The sequence below is a fragment of the Pseudorca crassidens genome, chromosome 15, assembly GCF_039906515.1.
Source record: "Pseudorca crassidens isolate mPseCra1 chromosome 15, mPseCra1.hap1, whole genome shotgun sequence".
Classification (NCBI taxonomy): domain Eukaryota; kingdom Metazoa; phylum Chordata; class Mammalia; order Artiodactyla; family Delphinidae; genus Pseudorca; species Pseudorca crassidens.
The window spans coordinates 44,663,840-44,686,134 of NC_090310.1; the positions used below are offsets into that span (position 1 = coordinate 44,663,840).

Here is a 22,295-nt window from a genome sequence, read left to right on the forward strand (position 1 = left end):
GCAACGCGGGGGGCAGGCTCTTGCCATCTCAGTGTGTCTGCCATCTGAATTATTCGAGGCACATCATGAAGAGGAGAGAGCTACAGCGAAATGGTTTCCACTGCTGCAAGGAACGTTCTCAAAAGCGTCCAAGGAATCTCTGTGTTCAATGCTTAGTTAACAACAGTGTCTCTATACCCGAGCTTGAAAGTAAGAATAAACACACTTGTTTTTTAAAATCAGACTCAAAGGAGAGTTTAGTTTTGTGTTTTGAAAGCAATGCGTCACTACCCTCCAGTTCTGCACTTGCAACTGCCTGACATCTCGGAGTTTATACTCAAGGAGCAAAGACACCTGTTGAGCCCTACAAGGGAAAGAGCCAAACTTCAAAAGCTGGGAAGAATCCTTTCCAGAACGTGGCACTGCAGGGGGGTGTGGCTTTACCTCCCCAACCCAGGGCCTCTGACACCACGACTTACCCACCCCTACAACAACAGCCTGGCTCTCCCAGGATCCAAGAAGGGCTTTCAGAGCCACGTCAGCCACCTGTGTGCCCTCCCCAGCCTGCTTCCTGGAACAGGCTGATCAGGTGGAAATCCGCATGGTCCCGTTCAGAGGAAGCACAGCAGGCTCAGCAGCACTGATGAACACCAGGTTCAAGGTCCCAGCCTCCCTTCCAGGATTCATTAATAATTAACAAAGGCCAGTGATTGGGTGCAAGGAATGTTCTAAAGACAGTGCAGAGTGCTTTCGAAGTGTTTTCTCATTCAATGGTAACAGCAGCCCCAGGTGTCCCCAGGTCGCCCGGCGCTGGTCAGAAGCCTAGCAGCCTCTGCCTTGGTCTCTGGGACCTCTGGCCACCAACGACCCTGGGCCTAGTCACCACCCTGTGAGAAGCCCCTTGTAGGTGCTTTGGGCCACAGCTCCAGCTGAGCCCAGCCTGCAGTTCAGGCCCCAGACTTGGGAGTCAGCAGCACGTAGATGACGAGAGTCACGTCGATGACGAGAGTCACGTCGATGACGGAGAGCAGAGGCAAGCCACTGCCAGCCCTGTCCAAAGTCCTGACCCACGGAATCCGTGAGACTAATAAAATGGCAACAATAGGAACTGGAACAGAATTCAGTTACGCACTATTCTCATGTTACAGAAGAGGAGACGCACGAAAGAACAGTTAGGGGAGAGAGGGAGGGATAAATTGGGAGATTGGGATTGACTTATACATGCTACTATATATAAAATAGATAACTAATAAGAAGCTACTGTACAGTGCAGGGAACTCTATTCAACACTCTGTAATGACCTATATGGGAATAGAATCTAAAAAAGAGTGGACATATGTATATGTATAACTGACTCACTTTGCTGTACAGCAGAAGCTAACACAACATTGTAAAGCAACTATACTCCAATAAAAAAATTAACTAAAAAAAAAGCACTTGGCAAGACTTAAAAAAAAAAAGAACAGTCGGGGAAAACAAGGATTCAAACCCAGGTGTGACTCCAAAGACACACCTGGAATGACTCAACAGTACAGAACCACCCACAGACTCTTTTTGTTTGTTTAACAGAGTTCTCTCTGTTAAACAATTCCCAATTCTGCCCACTTTAGCAGGTTGGACATAGGTCAGTGGTTCTCAGCCTCAAGTATGTATCAGGAGCACCTGGAGGACCCACCCCTGGGTTTCTGGTTCTGGCCACCTAGGATGGGACCTGAGAACTTGTATTTCTAAAAAGTTTGCAGGTCGTGCTGATGCCACTGGTCCAGGGACCACACTTTGAGAACTGTATGTACAGACCTTCCTGAAGGGGTAAAGGGAGTTTCAAGCGATGCTCCTTTGGAACAAGCCATCATCACACAATCGTCACACAGACAGATCATGCCAAAACACCCCACCCAGCCCACAACTTTCTAGTGGCTCCCAGGGCAGCCATGGCTTGGCCTGGTCCTTTTTCATACCATCACCTCTGTGATTTGCAGACACTGGCGAACAGCAGAGATATTCCTGACAGATGAGTGGGTTGCATACACATTTGAGGTGAGAATGCGGCTGAAAAGCTGTTTTTCTACAAGGCAGTTTTCTGAAGTTCAGTTTCTGGCTAAGGTAACCATAAAGGAGAAATAAGTGAAGAAAAAGGGGCAGAAGAGTTGCTTGCTGCTGCACCCTGACCCTGACCTTGACCCTGACCAAGTGAGGCTCAGGAGGCCCTTGCTGCCTGTCCCATTATGTCTGTCGTTACCCATCCCCCCCCACCCCACCCCACCCCACCCCCCGACCCCCGTCTTATCTGAGACTGAAAGGTGGCACATGTTCAGAGTCAACCTTGAATGTCCCGCAGCCTCAGGCCTCCCAAGTCCAAGGCAGCTTCCAAAGGAGCTGCATCCTTCTGCGCCGTCCCTCTGCACTCAGCTCTCCCCCATCCAGGGCGCATTCCGCCAACCCTGCAAACCTAAGGGTTTGGTTTTTTCCCAATAGTTCAAGGACACTCGCTGCTGACTCAAGTTTAGAGAAAACACTTCTCTACTGAGTCATTTTTATTAAACCAGCAAAGCAATATACCATATGAAAAAAAATCTGGTCTGAAGTTCCCTTAAGTTTCTTTGTTTGAAAAATAACTGCAAGATACTACCTATAATTCTATGACTATTTCTGAATTTCACAAGTTGAAATCACTACTACTTATTGGTCACCAGTAAGTGCCAGGCCCGTTCCATCGCTCTACGTGCCTTGGCCTCACAACCAGTCCCTCAGGTGGGCATTACTGCCTCCGGTCTACACAGGAGGAGACTGAGGCTCAGAGGAACAGAAAAAATGGGCCAGTAAATGGTGGAGCCTGGGAGATTCAGACCCCACTGCCCAGTTCAGGCCTTGGCCACCAAGACTTACAGATCCTTTCCTTAAACACCCCCTAGATCTCACCTATCCCCAGTTACCCCCTTCCTCCTTGACAGGCAGCCCCTCTGGCCGCCCCACCCCAGGCCTAGCCTACCTGGGCCCTCCCTCATTTCCTGGGCCTTCTCCGCTTGCTGGGCAGGAGGTGGGTGCAGTGCACCCTTCCCCACCCCACCCCAATCTTGACAAAAACAGTAGTGGATCCAATCTCAGCAGACACCAGAGGACTGACTGGCGGTGGAGCTGGTTTCTGGGATCTCAGTCGCACGAGGTCTAAAGCCAGCCCCGTGGGTCTTGGGGGCGAGGGGGAAACTGAGCACTGGGAGGCCCCACCATTGCCTCCTTCCCGCCCGCGGGCTGACTCCCGCTGCCGGCCGGGCTTCCTCCTCCCCGCCACCCGCCACGGCTCGATTTGTTTACACGAGCAGGGCTGCTCCCCAGGCGGGTCGCCGGCCGGCACCCGGCGGTGACATCGGCCAGAAGCTTTTCGGTTCTGTCTCTGGCGCCGGGGCGAGAGCAGGTAGTCCTGCTCCTGGAGCCCCTCGCCGCCTCCACCGCGGCCCGGCGCGCTCGCCGTGCGGGACGGTGGGAGCCCCAGTTAAACTTGGGGGACGCCGGGTGCCCGAGCCGGGACTGGGGAGTCGGGCCGGGCCGGGAGTCTCCGGGGCTAGTGGTTGGGGGCGGGGTGACTGCGCAGCTCGCCGGGGTCGAGTCCCGAACGCTGAGGAGGGAGCATGTGGGGCCGCCGCCGGCTGGGCTCGGGGTCCCCTCGGGCCGCGTGAGCTGGGGCGCCCCGGCCCCCAGGCCCACTCACCGGACACGTTCAACTGGCCTCCCAGGAACCAGCCGATCCTGCCGCTGCGGAAGTCGCAGTCGCTCACAGTGTGGTAGGGGGTGTCCCACACGAGCACATCCCGCGCCAGCGGCCCCCAGAAGGCTGCCGGCTCGCTGGCGGCCAGCGCGATCCGCTCCTGGTACGAGCCGGCCGGCGCGGCGAGGGCGGAGGCGCTGCCCCAGAGCCGGGGGGCCGCCAGGCCCCGCGCGCCCACCCCGCGAAGGCCGCCCAGGAGCCGTACGACACCGCGGCCCAAGCAGCGCGCCGCCATCGCGCCTCAGAGCCCCGCGCGGCTGTGGCAACCGAGCCCTCGCGTGCCCGCGCCCCGCCCGCCCCGCCCGCTCCCGCCCCGCCCTCCGGCCAACGCCCAGCCCAGGCCCCACCCTCCGGTCAACGCCCCGGCCAGGCCCCGACCCCCGACCCCGCCCTCCGGCCAACCCCGGGCCCTACCGGTCCCAGTCTGAAGAATCTACCCGCCCCACCTCGTCCCACCTCGTCCCACCTCGCCTCTCTTCTCCCACCCTAGAGCGGAGCCGGGAAGCGAGAGGGAGCAGCTGGGGAAGTGGTCCCAGAGCGGGCTGCCGGGGTTTCAGTTGGTGCGTCCTCAAGCCCCGACGGCTGCGCCGCGCGGGCACCTGCAGATACGCGCGCCGCGGACGCAGGCTCTCCGGGGCGCCCGGAACTGTCTGGCATGGGAGGGAGCCGGCTCGGCCTCAGGAGACCGACGGAGCGAGGCGCTTAGGTGGGTCCGAGGACCACCAGTTAGGTCAATTCAACATCTCAGAGGCTGAAGGCAAAGTATTCATCCTTTTGGGCGCCCTTGCGAGTGAACCCTCTAGCGGCCTGGTCGGCCTGTACCCGTCCCCCGCCCCCCACCAAGATGCCCACACACATAAGCAGCCCCTGTGGGCTATGGGCTGGCCCTGGGCGCAGGAGGCTGTGGGGACCTGGGGCGGTGGTCTGGGGTCCGGTGCTTTCATGTGGTAGAGAAGTAAACGCTCCCCTAACCGTAGCTGATTTGGAACCCTGGGGAGTTTTCGCTCAGTGCTCCAGCATCTGTGGCCTGGGTTCAAAACCCGGCATTTCTAGCTCTGTGACCTCGGGCGAGTTCCTTAACGTCTCTGTGCCTACACCACCTCCACTACTGAACTCACTGAGTGCCCCTTCCAGGTTGCATGTTTCAGGCACCAACTCTTTTATTCTTATGCAGCCCTGAGGAGGGGGAAACAGGAGTGATACCTCCCTCCCTGGGCTGTACCCAGGAAGCCCAGTAGTGGGGGTGGTGTTCTTGTTGTCAAGCCAGGAAAGATAGAAGGGAACCCACAGAAACTTGTCTCAACCAGACTCTTAAATATTACAGCACCCACAAACTAAATACATAATAAATAAGGTAAACAGAAGGAAAAGGGTAGTTTTGAAAACTGGTTGGTTGAGTTCTAGGCTGGGGAACCAGTGATAACTAGCACTAGACATGGGCCCTGCTCTGTGCCAAGTGCTTGACCTGCATTTTTCACTTAATTTAAAAATTACCTAATGCTATCAAGTCCCGCCCACTCTCAACTCCTGAGTGGAACAAATGAGGCACTGAGCCCTAAGAAATAGGCACATGGTGGGCAGAACCCTACTCCCACCTCAATTTCTGCTTCACCACTTGGCCTGAATCACCTTTTTAACAGAATAAATAAAATTGAAATAGGGAAAGACCATAACTGTGGCTGGGGGCCCCAAAGATGGCCATCAACTTCACCCCTTTGTGTAAGTGAGAAGCTCCCCCTCAAGTGGGCAAGCAGTGCTGCTCTGACTGTCCCAGTCCAGGCCCTGCAAGGCCACAGCTGCAGCTCCTGCTGTCCTGGAACCCAGCTGCCATACTGTAAGCTCTAGCCTTCTGGAGGAAGAGACTCCACGGAGAGAACGTTAGTAAATGCAAGTCCGTGTGCCTGATGCACTGTAAGGCCAAACAATATCAAAACATCGGCGTTTGGAGCAGAGAACCATTCATTGCAGGGCCGTGCAAGGAGACAGGCGGCTCATGCCTTAAAAGCCCTGAACTCCCCAGAAGATTTCAGCAAAGCCCTTTTATAGGAAAGGTGAGGGAGGGGCGTGGTTAGTTGTTGCAGACTTCTTGGTGTCAGATCCTTTGTTCTTGAGGTTAGGTCATGGCCAGGTGAGGATGTTCCTAGAAAACCTCCACCAAAACAAATGTTATTCTCTGTTCTGACAAGAAAGGGAAGGAGAGGCATTTAGTTCTGTCTCCATGCCTCCTTGCGGCTTTTAACACTTAACAAGTCCCATAAGCAAAGCAACATCATTACCCTTCATTTTACTTGTTCAAGGTCCCAAGGCTTGACTTTCACCCTCCAAGGCTAAAAGGAGGGGGTGCATGCGCTGGCCGGTTACCTTACCTGGGAGCATTCGTCCAGCACCCAGTCCGGCTCCTCCTGCCAGTGCCCAGGCCCGACTGAAGAGGGAGATCTCAGCCGGCGGCACCCTCACGGCCAAGTCCCCAGACCCTGCCCAGCCATCATCACTGAGGGAGCCAGGTGCCCAGGACCCAGCTGGCCCTCAGGTCACCCAAAGTGGGGCCAGGTCCCTCAGACTGTGACCAATGGAGACCGCCGCTGCCATCAGGTTGCGGAGGTGGGGATGGGGGAGAGGTACGTTCTGCTTCAAGGCCTGGGCCCGGCCAGTGGGCAGCCGAGGCCAGGGCTCTGGAGCTCCGTGGGACACAGCCCCCAGCCTGTCCCCGGGCCCCCCAGGGCAGATGGCCGCAATCCACCTCTCAATTCACTCTCTGCCACCAGGACACCCGCCAGCTGACTGTAACAGCCACATAAAGGTGGCTCAACTGCCCCACCCCTATTACAAGAACAGTGGGCAATGTACATGGAATTGACTCTAAAGAAAGAAGTACAGGGGCTTCCCTGGTGGCGCAGTGGTTGGGAATCTGCCTGCTAATGCAGGGGACACGGGTTCGAGCCCTCGTCTGGGAGGATCCCATATGCCGCGGAGCAACTAGGCCCGTGAGCCACAACTACTGAGCCTGCGCGTCTGGAGCCTGTGCTCCACAAGAGAGGCCGCGATAGTGAGAGGCCCGCGCACTGTGATGAAGAGTGGCCCCCGCTTGCCACAGCTAGAGAAGGCCCTCGCACAGAAACAAAGACCGAACACAGCAAAAAATAAATTAATTAATAAACTCCTACCCCCAACATCTAAAAAAAAAAAGAAAGAAAGAAGTACAAAGCTGGTGTTTCCTTCAGGCTGGGTAAAGAGAAGTGATTGTGGGTACAGAAAACACTGCTGAGCCAATCGGGTGGTACAGATTGCACTTCCTGCAGCCCAGTTTACCCACGATGAGGCCACTGAGGCCAAGGCCACCAGCTGCCTCCTGGAAGCGGCTCTCTGGGAACTATGGCAGGTAGAGCCATACCCCACCGCCCGTCTGGCCACATCCACAGAGCAGCTTCCCATGGGGCCTCGGCAGTTCTGAGAGCAGCCGGTCGTCTAGGCAGCGTGGGTCACAGAAGCCCCTGCCCTTAACACAGGCAGGACCCTCTGCTGCAGAAGGCTGCAAGTTGGCAGGTGCGATGTGGGAGGCCTGGGAGGGTTTTCAGGGGAGCTGGGCTCACTTTACGTCTCAGGCCTGATGTTCAACTCGGAGACAGCAACCCTCACAATCCTAAGAGAAGGTTGCCCTGGTCCCCACTTTACACATGAAAAAACAAACACAGAGAGGGGACACACCCACCTAAGGCGGCACAGCTGTCAAGTTGGGGGCCTTGGCCCCCAGCGCTCACAGCTTTAGCAGCTTTAGGGTGTTTGACTTCTTAGGCCCTACCTCCCACATTGCTCGGAGCACTGGACCCTCCTGAGAAGCAGTTTTGTAGATACAGGTTCGGGAGACCCACCTGTCCCCCTCAGCAGACCCAGCACTGAGCCACCAGAGCTCCCTGCTCCTTGGCCCCTGTTCTCCTCACTCCCACAACTCCCTTCAGTGATGGACCACCACCCACCCTGTGTGCATGGGCCAACATGGAGGCTGTCAGCTCAACAGCAATGAACTAGACACAGCCCCTGAGCCCAAGGGCACGACCAAGGAAAGGGGGAGACAGGGAGACAGGCACCAAATCGAATGACTGAAATGCAAACAAAACCAATACAGAAAATCCACACTAAGAGCCTTGAAGTGGGTAGGAGGAAGGAGAGGAGGCGGCTGCTGGGGGTCTGGGATGGGCTGCACAGGGGTATCAGGCTCCCTGCCCCCAGGCCCGCATTCCCCGATGTCCCCATGACCTCAGTGGCAGCGATGACGTGTGGGCACACTCGTATCCATGGCTTCAGCAGCTGGGTCTCCAGGACCCCCACGCAGCACCCTGTAACCCTGCACACCAGATCCCCGGGAGGGAGCATGCACACAGCAGCCCCAGGGCAGGAGGGTTCACCACCAACGAGTGGGAGAGACCAGATGTGAAAACCAGAACAGACTCCAGGTGGCACAGGGCTGGCAGTGGTGTCCTCCCAGAGCTGGAGACCCCCATCTGCTTAGGATGGGGCCACGTGGAGCCAGCAGACCTCGGGGTGGGTCTGTTCTCATGCAGCTCTTGCAACAAGCTCCCTAAATGCCGTCAACACCAGATCCTGGAACCCCTTAACTCCCTCTAGCCCTCTGTGAGCAGGAAAGACTGAGGTGTCATCCATCCACAAACCACAAGAAGGACTTTGGCTTTTGAGTTCTCCGTGGCCCCCAGCAGACACTCCCACAGTCCACAATGGTCAAGAGCGCCATCAGAGAAGACAGCGGCATCTCCTGTGATGTGTCTTTGGTACCTCCAGGAACCGGTTCTCTCGCTGCCCAGGTCCACAGGGACCTCACAGCCACGGCCCCTCCTGCCTCTCTGCATGGACACTTGCTGTGGCAGCAGGCCAGGGGCAATCACCAGACACAGAAGGTCCCTCTGAGGGCGGAGCTCTAGGAACTGTGAGCCGTGGCCACCGTCACCCGTGGATCAAGCCCTGCCTTCCTCCTCCATCCACCTCAAGGAAGCCGGGTGGACAGAGGGTGCTGTTAGGGAGCCAGGACAAGTGCACCAGGCCCTTGCACTGCCCCCAGCCCACCGTGCAGTAAGCGCCTCGGTGTTGTCATGTGCAAGATGAACGAGTGGGAGCCAGACCCTGAATCCTTCGGCTCGCGAACGCCAGGTGCTGTGTTCATCCCGATGGGGATATGGCAGACAGAGTATCCGGCTTTTTCTGTTTCCGTAAAATCATAGCTTCTAAGGCATGGGGGTTGCACAGGCGTATTTAAGGGCTAATGAGCTTAAATCTCATGCCCTCCCCGCCCCTTCCCTTGTCTTTCTTTGGCTCCCAACTAGTAGACTGCCCCCTCCCAGCTAGAGGGCTGCTGTTCCCCTCAGTCTGCTGTTTCTCCTCCCACTTCAGGGCTCCAGCAGTGAAGTCATGCCTCCCTCCCCTCACCCCCGAACCCCAGCTCACTTCCTGAGGTCTCCTGTTGAAGCCGGTCCCCCTAGAACCAACTGTATCCTGGACTCAAGTGCAACCAGGGATAAACGGATTTTGGTCCAACAGCTTCTGGGAATGGCAGCAGTTCTGGCTGGGAACGTTTGTATTTTGACACGCATAAAATTAAAAACTGAGGGGCTGGGCAGCTAGGGAAGGTGCTCTCGGGTGAGTCTCGGAGTTTCCTTTGAGACCGAACCGCGAGCAGCGGGCAGGTAGAGGGGGAGGATGCGTCTACTGCCAAGGGCAAGGGGGCAGGACGGCCAAGGGCAACACTGCTTAGAAGAGCCAGCTCCCACACCAAGACCTCATCCTGAACAGCCTGTGGGTTTCCCACACACGCCAGAAAGCCCCCGTGGCCACTTGTCCTCGTGGTTCATCCTGCAGGTCCATCGTCCGGCAGAGGCCTGTGCAGTGCCCTCACTCTGAACCCGAGGTCCCGATGCTCAGTGGTGGCTGCCCTGTCCCCTTCATGGTCTCAGGCCAGTGGAAATCCCTGCTCAGACGCTCGTTTGGCGGTGATCGCCCTGGATGCTGGGCTCCTCAGGATCAGAGGAGGATGAGAGGTACGGAGTGAAACCAGGGAGACGCTTCTGGGCTGGTCTGAGAGATCGGTCTCTTTTTCTGCCTGAGACAGCAGAGGCAGCTGAAAACACATCACCATCCCTACCTGGGGCCTCAGGAATGTCTCTGGGGCTCCCCAGCCTCTCAGCTCAATCAACCCAAAAGTGAGGGTTTATGATATGAGCACGACCTTGAGACAAAGGCCACGACAGGGAAGGGTCAGCCAGCAAACATGTGCTGACCGCCTGGGGTGGACACCGCTTCCTCTGGGGCTGGCCCCTGGGGGTCCCAAAGAAATTAAACAGAGCCCAGCCCTGAAGGCACCAGCTGAGAATCCCAGAAGCTGTGTGTGGATTGAGCAGGGGCCCAATGAATCTGGATTGATTGATTGATTGTGGATTGATTGAATGGGAAGATGAGGGATAGAAAACAAAACAATCAAATTTCTAGTACCCAGTGCCCATTTGGACAAACTTTAAAGCTGGCCAACACTGCCACCTAGTGATGGATTCTGCCTTTAACTTTGAAGTTGCTTCAGGACCAGTGGACAGAAAGAACACAGCGCGGGCCTCGAAGCCACATCTCCATCAAGGGAAGTCCAGGAGCATATCCTGAACAATGAGGCCCTCATCAACGAAGGCTAGTTGCGTCCAGAACAGCCCTGAACTTGAGGGACAGACAATCTGGGGAAGGAGAGGAGAGATCTAGTGTAAGCGGCAGAGAGAGATTAAGGTGGTGGACTGGGCATAGGGAATAGTGGGAATTATTTATTTTAAATGATGATAAATTGAAAAAAGATGAGGCCTTTGTGTCTGAGTCCGTGTGGGCTCCTATAACAAAGTATCATAAACTGGGCAGTTTAACCACAGAAAGGGTGGCTAACGAGACAGTTACATGACTGTAGATATTTCAAAGGGGAGACGACCACCACCGGTGACTCAGTGGGTGGGTTGGAAGGATCGGTAGAAAAACAAATTCCTCTACACAAACGGGTTCAAGCTGTGCTTTTAGATGTTTGACCCGCAAGTCAGGCCAGAGCAGAGCCACATGCCTGCCAACAGGTGGCGCCAGCATGTTATTGGTGATGATTGATTTATTTATCCGTTTATTTTGATGGAAAGGGCGAAAAGGCAGCCAGCCTTGGATGAATTTTTAAGTGGGGAGGATCCAAAGAAGTCAGAATGAAACCATGGGTCTCTACCGTTCCCTTTTGATAGATACCTTTTTTTTTGGCTGCGTTGGGTCTTCTTTGCTGCACGCAGGCTTTCTCTAGTTGCCACAAGCGGGGGCTACTCTTCATTGTGGTGCGCGGGCTTCTAACTGCGGTGGCTTCTCTTGTTGCGGAGCACGGGCTCTAGGCTTCAGTAGTGTGGCGCACGGGCTTAGTTGCTCCGTGGCATGTGGGATGTTCCCGGACCAGGGCTCGAATCCATGTCCCTTGCATTGGCAGGCAGATTCTTAACCACTGTGCTACCAGGGAAGTCCCTTGATAGATATCTGTGTGGAAGCCTTAACTTGGAGGGCGCTTCTGTAAGAACAGCTTTGCGTGCCTTTCCTTGGGCCCAGATGTCATGGGTGTGTTTCTGCTCTCACCAGCCGGGTAATAGATTTGGGAAAGAATACAGTACACTTGGGAGATCAGCGCTTTCTGTCCTAAGGTTGTTGAACACTTTGCATCATCGGGGAGCCCTGCACGTGGGGCGCGCACTAACAGGGACCATCAGTGGTGACAGGGACACAGCACGCTTATTTTGGGCAGAACACAGCTGTGTGAGAAACTCCCCAGAGGAGCAAACTTTGGCAACATCAGAGGGTGTAGCTGAAGGTGGTCATGCACCAAAACAGGGTATGCAGCAGCCTGTGGGGTCCCTGATGAAATCCTGTGAACGGGACCTGAATGAGCAGAAGTTAACATTGGAAAACAGAGAGCTTCACAGTAATTCTCTGAGAGCAGGTCTCCCTAGAGCTATACCCAAGACAAAATTCTTGGTCCCATTCCCAGGATTCTGAAACCTTTGCAACCCCTACTCAGCTTCCAAAGTGAGGCTCTAAGAATCCCAAGACCAATATCAGATCAATGGCCCGGGGTTCTTTGGCTGCCATTACACGTGTGTCAAATCATAGCATTGTACACCTCAAACTTACACAATGGTATATCAATCAATTATATCTCAATCAAGCTGGAAAAACAGAGATAAGGGGTCTGATGGTGTATGCATCTTAATCTCAAACGGTTCAGAAAAATATAATGTGTGGACAGAGAGATGAGATGATAGACGGATGGAAAGAGGGGCTGAGGCTTGGTAAGCCTCGCTGAAGAAAGACCCACAAAACTGTCAGCAAAATAAAATGGTTGTTTTGAACCACAGCCTTGGGGCAACTGAAGCATCTTCTAGACCCAAACATCTGAAAGCTTTATAGTTCTGCCTTTCACATTTGTCTAATCCACCTGCACATATTTTCCTGTGAGGTGTGAAACTGATGTCCATTTCATTTTTCCCCGTTTGGATAAACAATTGTCCCAATAACATATCAAACAGTGAGCCCTTTCCTTCGTGGCCGGCCTTGCCACCTCTGTATCCGCATGCGCGTATGCTCCCTGCTATTGGGTCTGTCTGCTTCCCCAGCCAGCACTCTCAGGCCTGACCATACAGCTTCACCCAAGTGTCCACATGTGGAAAAGCAAGTCGCCGCCTCCGTCTGCTTCAAGGCTGGCTTAGCTCTTCTGGCCCTGAGCCTTACAAACTTGAGAATCAGCTTAGCAAGTCCACTTAATTTCTCTGCAGCTCAGTTTCTCACCTGCTGTGAGAATAAAAAAAGACAATATGGACATGATTTGTAGACCACAGAGAATGATAGTTTTAGTTTATTGTATTTATACTGGTAAACTTAAGAAAACGACACTGATTGCTATATCTTGTTCTTCTGCCATTTCTGAAAATATCTCCTGGAGTCACGCATGTTTCTCAGGCACTGATGTGCTGCTCCTGTCACCAAAGTGCAGCGGGGGTGACACTGGTTCATAGTAGGAATCTGTCCAAATTGGCCTTGCTAAAATTATAATTTTTTAAAAATCTCCTTTTAGGCTTTTATAGCCACATTTCAGCTGGAAAGCAATTCTGAACGCTGGAAACAATTCAGTCCTGCTGTCAGTGGTCAGATTCCAATTTGCTGCATGATTTGAGTAAGGGCTGAAGGGGACTGTGTGTTTCCTGTCAAGTTGGCACTTCTGGTGACCTGCCAGGAGATGCAGGCAAAATAAGGACTCTATCCTTAAACGTTTTCATTGTATTTTTAAATGAGATTTTGTCCTGTGTGTGCTTAGCCCTAAATTGAGAAAGAGGAATTTCTATTTTAATAATATTATTAATATTAATAATCACTATTTTATTATATTTTTACATACTAACTTTACAAAACTTAGAAAATATGAAAAAAAGACCAAAAGTATCCATTTACCATGATCCAAAGATAAATGCTCTGAACGTTTCAAAGGAATTTCATCTGCCTTCTTTTCTTCTTTTTTAGTGTCACATATACTATTTCACATCCTGCCTGTGGCCAGCCTGTCCCTTGGCTGGTCAGCGGCCACTCCTTTTTCTTCTTTGCTGGAAGTGAGCCCAAATATACTTAGCTTTAGGGCGAGAGAAGCTCGGGGAACGCAGGTGCATTTTTTGTCAAGCCCAACGAGGAATTCTGCCCCCTTGACTCACGATTGGTTTAGGCCCAAGAGTGACAGAAGTTCTGACCAATGGGGAGTGAGGAAGCCTGTTGCGCGCCAAGCACCCTGGCCTGGACAAACAGGACAGGCGAAGGAGGCAGAAGGACAGATCCTACCTGGGTCCCCCGGCTGCTGGAAGGCCCAGCCCAGATTTAAGTTCACCGGACAGTGCATGGTTGTCCACGTTGGGCATGTCCCTCTCCTGTGCCCAGCGGCCCCCGGGTGGAGTTCTGCTGTGCCCCTGGGACTCTTCTTAAATGCTGTTTGCACAGTGTTCCAACCGGTTATTATCCCATGATTTACTTAGTGGATCCCATGTTGCTAAATAATGATGATGACAAGTGTTCTCACTGGGGTCTTGATACTAACGGGAATGCCAGTAATAGTGTAACAATAGTATTTATTTTGCTCTTTCTCTACCATGCTGGAAACCGAGGTAAGCACTTTACTCACATCCTTCCATTTAATCTCCACAAAAACAAGGGTGTTCTATTATGATCCCCATTTTATGACTGAAAAAACTGAGACATTAGTGTCCTTATACATTTAAAATGGTCTATATTACTGGTTCTAGTCCCTTTCTCTTTTGCCTCTTCCTGTTTTCTCCTTTTTTAGATAATTTTGCCTAGAAATTTGTCCACTATTTGTATAGTTCTATGGCAGTTAAGTTTCTTTATTTCATTTTTATTCTGCTTTACCTATTTTTTTCTACTTGTATCCTTTTTTGGGTTCGTTTAGGAGTTTTCAATCAGCTTATAATTACGTTTAATTTTTTTTTAATTTTTAAAATTTATTTTTGGCTACGTTGGGTCTTTGTTGCTGCGCATGGGTTTTCTCTAGTTGTGGCGAGTAGGGGCTACTCTTCACTGCGGTGCACAGGCTTCTCATTGTGGTGGCTTCTCTTGTTGTGGAGCACAGGCTCTAGGCGTGTGTGCTTCAGTAGTTGTGGCTTGTGGGCTCAGTAGTTGTGGCACAGGGGCTTAGTTGCTCCATGGTATGTGGGATGTTCCTGGACCAGGGCTCGAACCCATGTCTCCTGCATTGGCAGGCGGATTCTTAACCACTGAGCCACCAGGGAAGCCCCCACATGGCAACATCTCATGAACATCTTTCCATGTAAGTATGCCTCATTGTTATCATTTTTAGTGGCTGCATAATATTTTATTTGATGAGTGTGCTGTATGTAAGTTGCACAGGTTACTAGCTCCCTCCCCCAAACTCAAGCCTGGATAAACTAGGAAGAGAGATGGAGGCAAGAATCTGAGAACCGGCCTGAGGCAGCAGAGGGTCCAGAACAGGTGTGGCCACATCGCTCAGGGCCTGCTCTGCAGGTCCAGCGGGACAGAGAGAAGGTGACTTCCAGATTCTTCCCAGCACCTGCCCTCCCGCCGTCAGCCCCAGGCTTCAGCTGAGCTCTTGGTGCCAGAATGAATGAGAGAAGGTGGGGCTCATTGTTAGCTGCTGTTGCTGCAGTAAGGATAGGTGACATTTAATTTTCACAAAAGTCTGGGACAATCACAGGATAAGAGAAACAGACCAAAGGAAGGAAACTGTGTTTTCTCATTCGGAGAGACGGCAGAGCTAGGCCCAGCCCGAAGGGCGGCGGCGCCCATTCCCAGAGGAAGCCACCTGCTTAGAGGGTCCTCACCCTCCTTCCCACGCTTTCTTCTTCAAGGAGAGCCGTGTTTCCCCCTCAGCCTCCCCATCAGCAAGGTGTAAGCTCTGGACTCTGAACTCAGAAAAGAGAATGAGACACCGACGCTGCCCCATAGGAGTTTACAGAGCGACACAGGGTAAGTGCTGCAGCCCGAGCGTGAAACACTTGGGGTATAATGTTTCCAGGCTAATGGAGGCGGCCTCAGCAGGGGCAGCAGGAGGTGCACGTGCAGACAGAGGGGGTGTGTGAGACACCAACACACCACAAAACGTTTATTTTAAAATAATAAATAAATACAGGCGAGGAAACATTCACGAAATCAAGTCACTAAAGTGCTCTCAAACATAAATTTTAAAAAACCAAGAAGCCTGGTCTGAACTTAAAACACTGTTTATAGATATTCAACAGTTGTTCGGATATGGTCCTGTGCTGTTTCAGAAGGGAAGGGAGAGAGGACTTTCTTGGTTGGAATGACAGACCCGATCAAATGACACTCAGGAGGACATAGAATCATTGCCTAACAAGAAAATGAAAAAGTCCAAAGCCAAGTTCAAGGTAAAAATGTTATGTTTCATTCATATGAGGTCTGCATGAAGTCTTCAGTATCTATGAAGATATATGATTCTCTGTAGGTTAAATAATTTTGTATTTTTGGATTCAGAGTAAGGACAGCAGACTTAACCTGGGAGTCTACACAGTACATTGAACAAAATCTTGGGATGTCTGGCAGTGAAAATGGGTTTTGGACTTAATATCCTCCCTCCTCAAGTTCTACAGAAGAGAATAAAAGTTTTACACCAAATTAACTGATTCATGTGCCTTTAAGGCATGATTTCCATTCTAGAATGAAATGGAATTTTCCGTAAGTCACCATTTGTCTTCTTAAAGCAAGTGGCATTGCATTTCATCCTGACGCCGGAAGAAGAAAATCCAACTGAAAGTATTTGTCTTCGACAACTTTTGTCTTTTGAAAAAAGCTGGTGAGGAATGTGCACATTTCCAGCCTTTGGTGGGGGAGAGGGGACCTGCAGCCTCATAAGGCCCCCTCCTTCCCTGGCTGGAGCCCCTCTAGCCCCTCAGAGTCTGAACATCCTTGGGCACCAGACCCCTGCTGCGCTCTCTTGGTCTCCTGACGTGTGGTGCTGGAGAGATCAATGGCCACGTCTTCCAAGCCGCTCTCAGGGCTGCCTTCCTCCAAGCCCCTCTGGGGTCCTGCCTGATGTGGGCTAGAACCTTCCTTGAGATGGTCAGAGCCCCAGAGTCCTGCCAGCTTTTCTTCTCTTTCTGCTCTCCTTATCATCCCTGTGGATTTTTTATGCATCCCTTGCAAAAAAGGAAAATAAATAAAAACATATCTCTAAATACAGCAATTAAGTCAATTTCTTCCATGTCACTGTTCTCTAAATCCCATTAGAATTTCCCTTATTGGTACCTGTCTTGGGGCCTGCAGGAGAGTCTCGTAGGTAACTCTCAACATCAGGGGTTGTAGACTGGTGTCTGCCAGCTGGACACAGCCAGCAAAGTGCCTTGTTTGGATGACATGGTGATTTTTAAATTTTTATTTTAAAACTTGTTGGCAACATTTTAAAATCAGGAGATTTACATCAAAAGTCAAACTTCCAGCTTCTCTCAAAAAGTCAGATGTCTGGCAGCACGAGGCCCAGTTTCTCGTTCGGCCACAGACCTGCAGACTCAGTAAGCTCCACCCCACCTGCTCATGTAAACTCAGAGGGGTGGGCCCGGTTACCTGCCCAAAGTTCCCTCCAGGCTCTCCAACCCTTGAGGGCAAAGGTGATTGGTTTCTTCAGTCCCGGCATAGTGTCAGGTGGGTAGGGGTTCAAAAAGTGTTTGCTGAACAAAACCCCTCCTCCTCCCCAGCCTAAAATGCCCCCTCAGCCCCCTAATCCTAATCTCACACCCTGCCCAGCGTGCTGTCTGTCACTCATTCCTCCAAGCCCGAGTGTCTCTGGTAACAGCCAACAGACCAGGAAGGGTGCCAGCTCCTCAGAATGACCAGCCTCAAAGCTTGGACCTCACCAGTGAAGACTGTCCCAGCACCAAGAACTAGGGGACAGAACAGCTACACGGCAGATTATTAATGGCCGAGCCAGGACCAGGAACTGGACCTCCTGAGTCCCGGGTGCAAGGGGTTAACAGTCTGCAGGTTCACTGCCTGCGCCTTCCCGCTTCCTATTACCATGAGCTCTGAACTGTATGGTTTCCAAAACCTCTAACAGCTCTCAACATTTGGGAAACATATTTCATATAAAGAAAGTGTGTCATTCCACTCATAAAACCAGGGCCTGATTGGACCTGTCTACACACTGCCTACGTAGTTCCAATGAAAAATAAGGCAACTGATCAGAGTCCAAGCCTTGTAATTCATTAAGAATCGGATGTGATATTCTGGGCCTGAATCTGAGTAAATTTACATTGCTTGGCTTGGCAACGGCCACTGGGCATGGGGACCCCCAACATCTCTGGCAGGACGCGGCCACAGGACCCTCTTCCTTACCCAGGAGCCAGGGCACACAGGAGCCCAGCAGGCCGCCCTCCGCGGAGCCGAGGACTGAGTCGGGCAGCGGGATGCAGTGTCGCACCATCGCCCCGTAGAGCCCGTACTCAGCCATCACGCTGCTGCCGTCCCAGCGCTTCTCCCGCTTCCGCCACTTGGCCCGCCGGTTTTGAAACCAGACCTGGATTGAGGTGGGAGGGGAAGCAGAAGGGCTTACGGGAGGAGACCGCAGCGCAGAGGGGCACGGGTGCACCCTCTTGGGGGCACCTGGGACCCAGGCCTTTCTCGTGGCTCGCAGGACTGGTCGTGCTGGGTGATTGGGACCAGTTTCCACCGAGGTCTCCACGGGGTCAGGGATGACAAAACAAAATCAGAGTATCCCACAGTGTGTAAAGAAGCTGATTTTTACACTGATGGGAGCAGTTCACCAGGGCAATGGTCTCTTCTAATCTCGGTTGTTGGATTGCTTTATCTTAATAATAGTGTCGACTATTGTTAAGCTGTTTAAAAAGAGTGAGTGGCATATCTTCTGACCTGGCGAGGAGGTGCTGTCAGCACAGAGGCCGAGGCACACACAGGACAGCTTTCTATAAAGACAAAGACCAATCCTGTGTGCCTGTGAGTGCATGTTCCAGGGCCAGATGTGCATATGGCATGGGGGCAGTTTGCAGAAAAGCCTCGTCAGGCTATTTACACTGGTTTCTTTGAGGGTTTGCAATGGAGTGATAGTCATTTTTTCATTAATATCTTGACATAGTTTCTAGATGCAGCACACACTGTGTAATTTTTAAGAATGATTTAATAAAAGGGAAAAAGGCTTGAAGGTTACAGGGGTCATCCTCTCTAAATGAACACAAAGGAAAGCTCTAGCATCTAAGTAACCTGCGGTTTGGGTGCGGAGGGGGAAGTGCTGGGCTGTTTAGAGGTGGCTATGGGCTGACTCATTGCATGTAAGGGCAGCATGTTCTCTGTGGTGTCTCTGGGTGGTGGGACCTGCACCTGTATTCGGTCTTCGGGGAGTTCGGTCTTCACGGCCAGCATTTCCCGGGCGTACACATCAGGGTAGTGGGCCTCGCTGAAGGCCTTCTCCAGCTCTTCCAGCTGGTGGGCTGTGAAGACAGTCCTGGAGGGAGGCCCGAACACACACGTGGGCACATGTCCACAGGAGACTGCAAGGCTTCCAGCCTCAGAGGACCCCATGCCTGGCCCCTCTTTGTCTACTACATGAAAACTGGACGCCCCACCTCTGAATGATTAGCCTCTGGAAAGTCCACAATTTAGTTCAGACCAAACAAAGTTCTTTAGGTCTTTTTTTCTCCTCAATGAATTCCATCAACTCATTCTAAGAAGACCCATTTTAAAGGCCCACAAAATTGTGTCTTTAAAATGCTACCAAGGCTGACCTGCAGCCCCCTGGGAACTGCAGAATTACATTCCCAAGTGGCTACTGAGCCCTTCCCGCTGCTGCCCTAATGCAGGGCCAGCTGGTTCTCAGGCACTGTGTCCCAAGGAAAGGGGTGAGGGCAGGTACCTATGCCTCCGCTTCTTCCTCTTGCCGGGGGCGGGGGACGCCTTCAGGTCACTCCTGTCTTCAGATGGGCTGTCCTCATCTGTGAGCACAAGGAGAGAGGGAGGACTTTCAAGGTGAGCACATTTTTCACTTTGTTTTCTGGATTTTACTTTGAGGATTGACGCTGTGAACCTGTTGGGGATGCGAATATTTACAAGCTCACATTTTTCACACCATGCTCCAGGTGCTCAGCTTAGCACTGCTCGTGCATTACCACCGTTCTTCTCCATAAATTAAAAGAACTCCAAGGCAGCTGCTATTATTATTCTCTTTTTACAGAGGAGGAAACCAAGGCACAGAGAGATTAAGTAACTTGCCCAAGGTCACACAGGTAGTCAACAGTGAGGTTGGGATTCAAACCCCAGACTGTGTGAAGCCAAAGCTACTTGAACACTAATTGCATTTCCTGTCCCTTCAGCTTCCAAATTCATCCCCTTCCTTCTGCCTCTATCTCACCTTCCTCATCTTAACCAATACACCAACATTTCTCAAAGGGAGGACGGAGGTTTGTGACATCAGACCCTCATCAGAGCTGGCCCCCTGCCCTGCTGTACCGATTCCAAACCTCTGGAAGTGGGATCTGGGAAATTCATTCTTGGCAAACGTGCCCAGATGATTCATAGATGGCAGGTGAAATAATTTTAAGAACCCACTCCACTATGCTTTATCTTTTGAGATCCATTATATCAAAAGATCTAGGTTGAAATGAAGGTTAGAAGACCAAACTATTGTCAGGTTCGTTGTTAAAAAGCATATTTGCTTCAAAACACTAACAAGTGAATTAAGAAATGCAAAAATAGTAAAATAATGTCAGTTTTACTCCTACATCAATTACTTCACCAGAAAAATTGGATTACAATATTATGCTATCCATGCTGTCCAATCTGGTATACCAATAGATATATAAGGTTATTGAGACGTGAAATGTGGCCAATCTGAATTGAGACCAGCTGTAAATGTGAAATAGTCAGTGGATTTTGAAGACCTAATACCCCCAAAAGTAAAATATTAATAATTTTTATATTGAGTACATGTAAAATGACAATGTTTGGTACGTATTGGATTAAATAAGATAGAGTATTTAAATTTGTTTCAACTATTTATTTTTCCTTTTTAATGTGGCTTTGAGAAATTGTTACTCGCAGTCACATGATGTTTCTACTGGACAGTGTTGGTCTTGGTCTTGAGAAACGCCCTCACAGACTAGGATGCGGTTGCATTTTGCCTTTAGTTTTATGGTCATCACATGGAAAGAGCCCATCCTATGAAGGTGATTCCTGCATTTTTAGGGAAACAACTAATAGTGGGGTTCATTTGATCTTACCTAGACAGTCATGAAACAAAGTCTTTTTAGAGCTGGGCGGACGCTGGCCTGCCTGCTGATCCCGTCTGCTTACTTTTTTTTTTTTTTTTTTTTTGCCTCGCTGCGGGGCAGGCGGGACCTTAGTTGTTCCCGGACCACTGTACCCGCTTCAGTGGAAGCGCGGAGTCTTAACCACTGGACCTCCAGGGAAGTCCCCCGCCTGCTTCCTTTAATCAGCAGTGGAGACCACTACACTCTTTCTGCCTCGGCTGCCTGGATGCTCAGCTCTGCGGTCCGCTACATAGTTTCTCTCCATCCACCCCTTCTCGTGTAATTCTCCATTCTCTTCCCCCACACCCCAAACCTCTCTATTTCTCGGCCCTGTCTTTGTAGATTTCCATTGCTCCCTTCTGTTCCCCACAATCCACCCCGACTTCTCTGAGGAGCTGGGCACAGCTACCATAAGACGGGCGAGCTCGCTTCTCACGTGCTGGAAGGAGGGGAGAAGCGCGGTACCCAGACTCGCTTTTCAGCACAGGGAGGACAGTTCCAGGCCTCCGCCCCGCGCTCTCCAAGAGCCGGACTATTCGTCAATCAACTCAGCGAACCCTCCAGCTCTGGCGGGCACCGGGTTCTGTGCCACTGACAAACGAGGCAGGGCCAGGCCTCCCGCCCTCCAACGTTCCCAGAGGCCGAACCTCGCGCGGGCACGGGGGAAAGGCCCCCGGAGACCGCGGCCGGGTCGCTGAGACCCCAGGGTGGGTCCAGACCGGGTGATGGTGGTGTCCGCGGGGCAGCGGCGACCAGACCCGGAGGAGAGGCCAGGGGCAGAGGGCGCGGCTGCGAGAATGCCTTCCCCGGCGAGGCCACGCTCTGGGGTCCCGACTTCCCTAGATCTGGGGGGCTGCGTTGGGCTTGGCGGGGCCCCGGAGTGTCACCCTGCGCGCCCGAGCCGAGGGAAGGGACAGGAGTGGCACGGACTGGCCTCCTTACCGGACGTCGAGACGCTCTCGCTGCGCTTCTGGCGGGCGGCCGGGGTCGGCGGGCGGCCGGGGACTTGCGGGGCGCTGGGCTCAGGCCCCTCGGGCGGCAGGAAGGGCACGTCTGCGAGGAGGAGGCAGGGCGCCAGGGCGGCCGCAGGGGGCTGCGCGCCGAAGCCGCAGAGGAGGCCAAGCCCCAGAGGGAGGGCCCCACGCGCCAAGCAGGAGCCCCAGAGCCGTGGACCCGCGCAGGGCGCGGCCGCGGGGCCTTCGCAGCCGGATCCCGGCCCGGGGCCAGCAGGTGCGGGCAGCTCAGCCTCCAGGCCCAGCAGGTCGGTGATGGCAAAGCCCCGGGGGCGCGAGCCGGTGGGCGGGCCTCCGGGCACCAGTGCCCTGCTCCTGGCACGCCCGTCGGAAAGCGCGTCTCGACCGGTCATGGCTTCTTAGGCGGCGAGGCTGGACCCTCTCTCGGTCACTTTTGCAGAGGGGGCGCAGCTCTGAGGACGATTTATACAGTCGGGCGCCAGGAGGGCTCCAATCAGCGGGGCGCGGATGCGTCACGCCTTGGACCCCGCGAGATGGGGACGCCACCAGTTTCCCTCCCTTCGGTCGCCGCCCTCCCAGCTGCGGTCCCCTCAATCAGCTCCCTCTCCCCTCTCCCCTCTCCTTTCCAGTTGTCCCCCTGCCCACCCCCACTCCCGTTCTCGGTGGGAGGAAAATAGGCAGCAGACAACTCTATTCCTAAAGTAGAGTCGTCCCCTCCCG

At 52.8% G+C, this 22,295-nt stretch overlaps 2 protein-coding genes across 4 annotated transcripts in view; both read right to left on the reverse strand.

Annotated features, from left to right (window-relative positions):
- Nucleotides 1-4,008, reverse strand: part of ACSS1 (acyl-CoA synthetase short chain family member 1) — a 42,854-nt gene extending 38,846 nt beyond the window's left edge. Inside the window, exon 1 of one of the 2 annotated variants that reach the window (XM_067707417.1) lies at nucleotides 3,686-4,008. In XM_067707417.1, coding sequence (XP_067563518.1) covers nucleotides 3,686-3,977 — 292 coding nt within the window. In that variant the 5' untranslated portion in view covers nucleotides 3,978-4,008. The remainder of the gene's footprint in view (nucleotides 1-3,685) is intronic. The other variant, XM_067707416.1, reaches the window with a different exon arrangement.
- Nucleotides 4,009-12,571: 8,563 nt separating this feature from the next.
- VSX1 (visual system homeobox 1) lies at nucleotides 12,572-21,967 on the reverse strand. Of its 2 annotated transcripts, XM_067705156.1 has the most exons (5): nucleotides 21,544-21,967; nucleotides 19,209-19,287; nucleotides 18,677-18,800; nucleotides 17,678-17,858; nucleotides 16,196-16,485 (listed from the first exon to the last, which is right to left on the reverse strand). In XM_067705156.1, exons 1-5 carry the CDS (start codon nucleotides 21,965-21,967, stop codon nucleotides 16,196-16,198), a joined length of 1,098 nt encoding a protein of 365 aa, XP_067561257.1. The 2 variants fall into 2 exon arrangements, with proteins under 2 accessions (XP_067561258.1, XP_067561257.1); XM_067705157.1 differs by lacking the exons at nucleotides 16,196-16,485; nucleotides 17,678-17,858 and adding an exon at nucleotides 12,572-12,586.
- Between the last annotated feature and the right edge of the window lie 328 nt (nucleotides 21,968-22,295).

Coding starts and splice junctions, on each gene's coding strand:
- VSX1 (XM_067705156.1), bottom strand. CDS start 21,967: ATGACCGGTCGAGACGCGCTTTCCGACGGGCGTGCCAGGAGCAGGGCA. Junction 19,288..21,543: donor CGAGAGCGTCTCGACGTCCG/GTAAGGAGGCCA, acceptor TTGTGCTCACAG/ATGAGGACAGCCCATCTGAA. Junction 17,859..18,676: donor TCCCCGAAGACCGAATACAG/GTGCAGGTCCCA, acceptor ACCTCAATCCAG/GTCTGGTTTCAAAACCGGCG.